Source organism: Meriones unguiculatus, chromosome X, assembly GCF_030254825.1.
Source record: "Meriones unguiculatus strain TT.TT164.6M chromosome X, Bangor_MerUng_6.1, whole genome shotgun sequence".
Classification (NCBI taxonomy): domain Eukaryota; kingdom Metazoa; phylum Chordata; class Mammalia; order Rodentia; family Muridae; genus Meriones; species Meriones unguiculatus.
Window position 1 is genome coordinate 114,290,722 of NC_083369.1, and position 8,185 is coordinate 114,298,906.

General features: G+C 40.6%; 1 protein-coding gene across 1 annotated transcript; it reads left to right on the forward strand.

Annotated features, from left to right (window-relative positions):
- Positions 1–2,215: 2,215 nt before the first annotated feature.
- Positions 2,216–4,498, forward strand: LOC132649899 (nonsense-mediated mRNA decay factor SMG7-like). Its single transcript, XM_060374686.1, is given in 1 exon segment — positions 2,216–4,498. A coding segment is annotated over 1 exon segment (2,265 nt). The 5' UTR covers positions 2,216–2,233.
- The last annotated feature ends 3,687 nt before the right edge of the window (positions 4,499–8,185 follow it).

Consider the following 8,185-nt stretch of genomic DNA (forward strand, 5'->3'; position numbering starts at 1 on the left):
CACACATTAATAGTGGTGACTTCAACTCCCACTCTTACTTATGTACACATCATTGTGACAGAAAACAAAGAAATAACAACAATAACAGATGTCTTGAAACAAATGATCCTAATTTTATCTATAGAAATTTCCACCCAAACACACACACACACACACACACACACACACACAATATCACTTCTCAGTACCTCTTGGAACCTTTTCCAAAATAGACCATATAGTAGGTCACAAAGCAAACCACACTAATTCAAGATAGTTTAATTAGCCCATTGTACTGTATCAGATTACCATGGATTAAAGCTGGACTTCAATAACAACAGAAATAACAAAAAGCTTACACACTAATGGAAACTGAATAAGTTCCCAACTCAGTGAATGCTATGTCAGAGAAGAAATAAAGAAATTAAAGGCTTCTAAAAAATTCAATGAAAATGAAGGCAAAACATTCCCAAAATTATGTAACATAATAAGGTCAGTGCTAAGAAGAAAGATAGCACTAAGTGACTTCATAAAGAGACAAGAGAGATCTCATACTAACAACTTAACAGCTCACTTGAAAGGTTCAGAGAAAAAGAAGCAACACATGTAAGAACAGTATACAGCAGGAAATAATTAAACTTATGGAAGAAAGCAGTAAATCAGAAACAAAGAGAACAATATGAAGAATCAAAGGAACTAAGAGTTTGTTCTTTGAGAAAATCATCAAGATAGACAAAAACTTAGCCCAAATGACTAAAAAACAGAGAAACAATGTACAAATAAAAAAAATCAGAAATTAAGTGTTCATAAAACAGACAGTGAGAAAATCAAAAGATAATTAAGTCTTGATTCAAAAGCCTGTATCCTGCAAGTCTGTAGTTCCTGTTCTCTTCCAATATAGGTTTTCCATATCCAAGATTGCCATGGACTGTGTTTTCTTTATTGCTTCCATTTTCACATTCACTCCTGGACAGTTTTATTCATTTTCTTCTCCCATTTGGCTGTATTTCTTATATTCCTTTAAGGGATCCATTCAATTCTTTCACCTGGTTGTAGCTTTCTGCAGTTCTTTGAGGGATTTATTTTCTTATTTTAAGGCCTCTATCATTTTATAGCCTCAGATTTAATATCATTTTCTTGTTGTTCAAGTGTGCAAGTCGGGACTTGCTGTGGTAGGATAGCTGAGATTTGGTTGTGTTATATGCACTGCATTTTGTTGCTGGTGTTCTTGCTCTGACTTCTAGCCACTTGGTTTAGACTCTGTTATTAGCACACTTAAAGGTGTCTGATTGGCAACAGGATCCTAGGGTTGTAGGCAGAGATCCAGGTCACAAATAGCCAAAGTCCTCTGGTTTTCCTGCTGATCTCTAATCTGTGCTGCTCTCTAGTGTCTCAGATAGGGATGCATCCCAGGAAACACCTCAGACCTGGGAATGGCTTCTCCCTTATCCCTCCTTGTCTCAGGGGCTGTAGAATGGGGTGGGTTCCGGAAATGGTACAGGCCAGGGAACTAGGGTGTGGGCCCCACTCAGGGAAAGTGGAGCACAGTGGGCCCTGGGCATACCTGCCTACTGTTGCTGGCAGGTTGTGGCAGACCAGCCTATGATGGGGCGGGGTGTCTATTACCTGGTTTTCCCTGATATGTGTTCCCAGGGTCCACAGATCAGGGTGGATCCCTGGAAATGGCACAGGCCAGGGAACTGGAGTGTGGGGCACACCATATGAGGAATTTTTAAAAGTAAAAATGAAGTAAATTAATTATTTCCATAACCCTTCTCACACATGAGAAGGGCATTAACCACTCTGGTCCTTTAAGACTACGTGTCTTGACTCTGATTTATTACTCATAATGGGACATTTATCTCTGGTAACCATAGAAACATAAGAATGTTTAAAGTCGCTCTCTTACACTTCGCAGTCACTAATATTTGGACTTCATCAGTTGGTAAAGAGGCAAGTATTTTCTTCTTCCCTCGCCCCAGCCCCCTTACTTTCTCCCTCCTCTTCCATCTCTCCTTAGTGGCAGCATCCCTGTGTCCCACAAGACAGAATCACATCTAGAGAAGCTTTCCCCATAACCTCCCTTTAGCCACACTCACTCTCCCAGCCCACCCAGCTCTGAGCAAGGAGGAGTCAGAGGAGAGGGAGATGGCAGCAGCCACCAGCACTCACGTGGTTGCGGGCTTGCTTAAAGGAGCCTGAGAAACACAAGTTGGCTTCATTTTACAGGGAGACTCAGGGACGAAGGAGGAGCATGAAGACCATGCAGTATCTCCAACAGGCAGAAGTCCTGAAGGCTGAAATGACAGATTCTGAGCTTGATCCAGCTGAGGTCTCAACATCCAGGCAAGCTCTACAAGACTTGTATCAGAAAATGCTAGTTATTGATCTGGAATATGCTTTAGACAAGAAAGTGGAACAGGATCTATGGAATCATGCCTTTAAAAATCAGATCACAATACTACAAGGCCAAGCAAAAAACCGAGCAAACCCAAATTGGAGCGAAGTCCAGGTAAACCTTTCTGTGTTCCTGGAAGCAGCTAGTGGCTTCTATACTCAGTTACTACAGGAGTTGTGTATGGTGTTTAATGTAGATTTGCCTGGCCGTGTGAAGTCGTCCCAACTGGGAATTATTAGTAATAAACAGATGCACACCAGCTCCATAGTGAAGCCACAGACTAGCTCCTGTGCCTACATTTGCCAACACTGCCTTGTTCACCTTGGAGACATTGCTCGTTACAGAAACCAGACAAGCCAGGCAGAGTCCTACTATAGGCATGCAGCCCAGCTTGCCCCCTCCAATGGTCAGCCTTACAATCAGTTGGCTATCTTAGCTTCTTCCAAAGGTGACCACCTGACCACAATTTTCTACTACTGCAGAAGCATTGCTGTGATGTTCCCTTTCCCAGTTGCCTCCACTAATCTACAGAAAGCATTATCTAAAGCACTGGAAACCCGGGATGATTTGAAAACCAAGTGGGGTGTTTCTGAATTCATCAATGCTTTTATTAAATTCCACGGTCATGTATATCTGAGTAAGAGTTTGAAAAAGTTGAGACCTTTTCGAGAGAAGTTGGAAGAACAGTTTAAGAGGCTGGTGTTCCAAAAAGCTTTCAACTCTCAGCAGTTAGTTCATATCACTGTCATTAACCTGTTTCAACTTCATCATCTTCGTGACTTTAGCAATGAAACAGAGCAGCATAGTTATAGCCAAGATGAACAGCTATGTTGGAAACAGTTGCTGGCCCTTTTCATGTCTTTTCTTGGCATCCTGTGCAAATGTCCTCTCCAGAACGATTCTCAGGAGTCCTACAATGCCTATCCCCTTCCTGCAGTCAAGGTCTCCATGGACTGGCTAAGACTCCGACCTAGAGTCTTTCAAGAAGCAGTGATGGTTGAAAAACAGTACATTTGGCCCTGGCTAGTTTCTCTTCTAAATAGTTTCCATCCCCATGAAGATGACCTTTCAGCTACTAATTCCATACCACTTCCAGAGGAGTTTGAATTACAAGGATTCTTGGCTTTAAGACCTTCTTTCAAGAAATTGGATTTTTCCAAAGGCCATCAGGCAATTTCAGGGTACAAAGAAGTTCAACAGAAACAAATAAGACAGCAGCGTTTGATCTCTATAGGGAAATGGATTGCTGACAATCAGCCACAGCTGATTCAGTATGAAAATGAGGTAGGAAAATTGTTATTCATCACAAAAATTCCAGAATTAATACTAGAAGAGCCCAGTGAAGCCAAAGAGAACCTCATCTTGCAAGAAATATATCAGATAGAGTCACTAACAACAGATGGCAACCCAGAACTGAAGTCAGGGCTGTCTGCAGGCCGAAATCCAAGCAACAGCTGTGACACAGGAGAGAAACCAGTGATAACATTCAATGAGAACATTAAGCCAGAAGTGAATAGAGACCAAGGAAGAAGCTTTCCTCCCAAAGAGGTAAAATCCCAGACAGAACTAAAAAAGACTCTGGTGTCTAATGCCGGGAAAATACCTGTCACTCAAATTCCAAGTCAGACAAATAATTCTCAGTTCATCCTCATTCATCATCCTGAAGCCTTCCCTCCTCTTCCCTGCCGACCAAGTTTCCCACAACCAACATATCCTACCCCCTATCCTGCATCATGTTCTATGGGCTCAGATTACACCTTCCCAGCTGGTGTTTCTACACCAGGATCCTTTCTTCAGTCTAATGCTCACTCTCTAGAAGGAAACAAGGTGCAAGGTGGAAAACAGTCCCATGCTCCTTACAGTCAGCAAAGGCACTGTGGACGAAGGCCAATGAACCAGGGACCTCAACAATGAGAGCCACCTTCCCAGCCACCCCTTACACCTCTACCAGCTCAGCCAACAGCAGAATCTACAAGCCAAATGCAGTTTCAAGCTCTAGTTCAGCAACAACTGTCCCATACAAAAGTCATACAAACTTTGGGGAAAAGCCCGTCTCACCACTCTGGATTCTAGCAGTATCAACAGGCAGATGCCTCCAAACATCTGTGGATAAATAGCTAACAAACTCAAAAGGGACACATTCCTGTGAACTGAGAGTCTCAGGGATTCATGTTCTTTAAAGAGAACTGAAACCCAGCATAGCCTAGCCCAGATGCAAAACTATCTTTAAATTAGCAAAATACATGGGTGTATGGTTATCACCTTTGCTTGAATTTGAGAGGCAGTTAAGTAACCATTTGCCTTCTTCATGGTATTGTGCTTTCAGTATTCTTGGTGAATCTTAGAAGCACCATACATGGATTTAATGTCTCTTTCAGATTACTAAGTTCCAAGCAGCCCCTAGCATATTTACAGAGAGGAAAAATCTGTCACAAGTGCTTATTGTGTCAAATATGGAGGAAAGAGACACTGTGTCCTGCTTTGGCTTATGTAATACCATATATTATTTTTAATTGAACAGTGAAAGCATTTCTTCAGAACCAGCCTTTAAATAAAAAATAGTTTGGACCTATTCTTTCGTTAAAGTGTACTTTGATAGTATCAAGTTCAGTTTGAGGGTCACAAAAATATGAATAAGTCTGACGTTTTCCTCCTAGCAGGGAAAGCAAGCTGGTGTAAATATATATGTATAGACTGCATGTATGTACGAAAGACAAGGATAACATCCATGTACTTGGACGGATATTAGTTCACGGTGCCCCCTTTGCACACAGGCACAACTCCCATTGTGTAGAGACTCAAGGAGTGTGCAGCACACTGTTGCTTTTGGAACATGTGTTCTCTACCTCTCTGCAGTCTCCTCACCTTCAGTGTTAAATACAGATTATAAAAATACACTGTGGATGCCACCTCTTCCTCACCTTTAAAATTATTAAGGGAAATAGCTGCTTTCATAGATTCTATTAGAAACTGAAAGTCTGATCTTTGAGTTTGTGTTTAGATGGGTTTGTTTGTTTTGTTTGTGTGTGTTGTACAAATTATGCTAGGCAAATTTGCTCTACCATTGTCCCAACACTCCAGGCCAAATTATTGGTTTTTTTTTTTTTTTTTGTTGTTGTTGTTTTTGGGGGGGAGAGGATGTTTTTATTTTATTTTATTTTATTTTATTCATTTTATTTTTGCTTTCTTTCTTTTTTAAAAAAATATTTACTGTTATTTTATGTGTTTTGGTATGTTCCCTGCATGTATGTCTGTGAGAGGGTTGTCAGATCCCCTGCATCTAGAGTCACACACAGTTGTGAGCTGCCATGTGGGTGCTGGGAATTTGAACCTGGGTCCTTTGAAAGAACACAGTGTTTTTAATTGCTGAGCTAACTCTCCAACCCCTACAGGCCAAATTATTAACATTTTGTTTTCTGTACCTTACCAGTCTTCCCAGTGTAATCTCACTCTCCTTTGGGGTATTTGTTTTGTGTTGTTTTCATATTAACTTACTAAAGATTTTATGGCTATACTCATAGCTGATAGTGCTGAGCCTTGCATTAGCCCTCTGCCTTGTATGTGTGTTACAGTTCAATCAAAAGTGTATGAACTGTGATACAGAAACAAAAACGGAAACTAGTTCATGTGAAAAAAGAAGATTTTCTCTCCAAATTACTAAACGGCTAGCATTAGACAGACCTTAAAAAAAAAAAAAAACTTTTCTCAAGCACTTGAACTTCTATATAATATCTGGTCATTTTTTAGTAAAGAGAGACATATGTAATACTACCATCTAATCAAACCCAAATCTTCTAAGTCACCAAAACAATATTGGGCTTGCTTTCAGAGAAAAGGTTACCTGAAGGGGAAAAAAAATTAAACAAACAAACAAAAAAAACATGTAAAAGAAAAATCTGTTTAACATTTTTTTCCCACAAGATAGAACTGAAAACTCAGAATTGAACATACTGAATTTCACATGGCTGCAGGAGCTTCTAAAAGCCTCTGTTTGCTAGCCTTGTTTAGAGAAGTGTATCTTTGTAGCCAAAAGGTAGCTTTTACTTTGAAAATGCCTTTAGCTCTGAGATTCTGTTGAGGATAATGGGAGAAGAGCAATAACTGGCTAGTTCATTAGTGCACTCCTATTGATCTGGATTTTGCACATAGATACATAATATGTATGGAGTGGCATAGCTTTCTTTGGATCCAGTTACTGCATGATGATGTATAAAGTTCACCAACTTTGTTTCCTGAGGCCTCGTATACTGTCCTTGTTTGCTTTTCAATCCACCTTGTGATATACCAGAGGTACTTATGGAAGCCCTTGATAAAGAAACACAATCTGAAAAACAGAGTTGTGTAGTCAATATGGGTGTTGTCTTCTTTAACAGACTATCAGTGTGCTACGGGAATTGCTCTGGTTTTGGAGGTTGTGAGGGAACAGTAAAGCATGTTCTCACCCAGCTCCTATATTACCTTGGAGAAGAGGGAAGACGAAAACTAGGACTCCTTTTGCAGTCTTTCTCTTCTTCCTTCATCAAGCATGTTCTAGACTAACAGACCCTGTGCATCAGTCCTCAGCTTCTCTGTGATAGGAGGGGTAGGACCGGGCCACAGTGCTGTGCACAGGGCTTCTTCTGGTGGGTTTGGCTAGAGGTTCTCAAGTCTTCACTGAAGGATCCTGAAACAGCAGCACATGACAGACCCACCTGCTCCACCCTTCAGCAGGTATTTCTGGGAAGATGAATACAATTCTGAAGTATGTCCACTGGCTCTGATTACTTTCTCAATGAAATATGTATTGCCCTTCATTACATTGTAATGAACTCTACTGTACGATTGGGAGCAACAGCACGACAATCATTGGATTGGGTATAAGTGCAAAGGAAAGCTGGGCTGTAGCTCAGTGGTAGAATGCTTGCCTTAGATGAAGGAGGCTTATGTTCAACCACAGTACTCGTTGGGTGGAGAGGGAGATAAAGCAAATAAAAGCGGAAGTGGAGATAAGTAGGGAAGGAGTTGAAACAAAATGTATAGAATACGTTAACATCTAAATGGCTAACAATGCCCTTAGCATTGCCAACATAATTCAGCAATTGTGGCAGATTTGGTTCACCCCTTGACTTATAAAATACCTGAGATTAGGATTTTCTTATTTGAATTTTTTTAAAGACAGGATCTCTTTTGGCTCAGACTGGCCTTGAAAATGTTTAGCTGCTAAGCATTAAATCATTCTTCAACTTCCAGAGTTCTGGCATTGTAGCTGGCCTTTATTCCAACCATCTTGTTTGATATTTTTGTTTGTTTGTTTTTACTTTTTAATGATTCACTTTTTAAAAATTTTTATTTTTATATTAATTACAGTTTATTCACTTTGTATCCTAGCTGTAGCCCCTTCCTTGTCTCCTCTCAATCCCTCTTTTCCACCCATGCCCCTCCCCCAGTCCACTTTTAGGGGATGTCCTCCTCCTCTTCCATCTGATCCTAGTTTATCAGGTCTCATCCGGACTGGCCTGATGTGTCTTCCTTTGTGGCCTGGTAAGGCTGCTTCCCCCTCAGGAGGAGGTGTTCAAAGAGCAAACAGTGGAGTTCATTAGAGAGACAGTCCCTGTTCCCATTACTAGGGTAATCACTTGGATATTGAAATGCCATGGTCTACATGTGAGCAGTGCTTCGATCCCTGTGCCCAGATTTTTTTTTTAATGAAAGAAGATGGAGCTAGAAAGTTCAGGAGCTGAACAAGGGCAGCAAAAAAAAAAAAAAAAAAAAAAAAAAAAAAAACTTATTGAATTTTCTAATATGCCCAGAGAGAGCAGGTCCAGAACT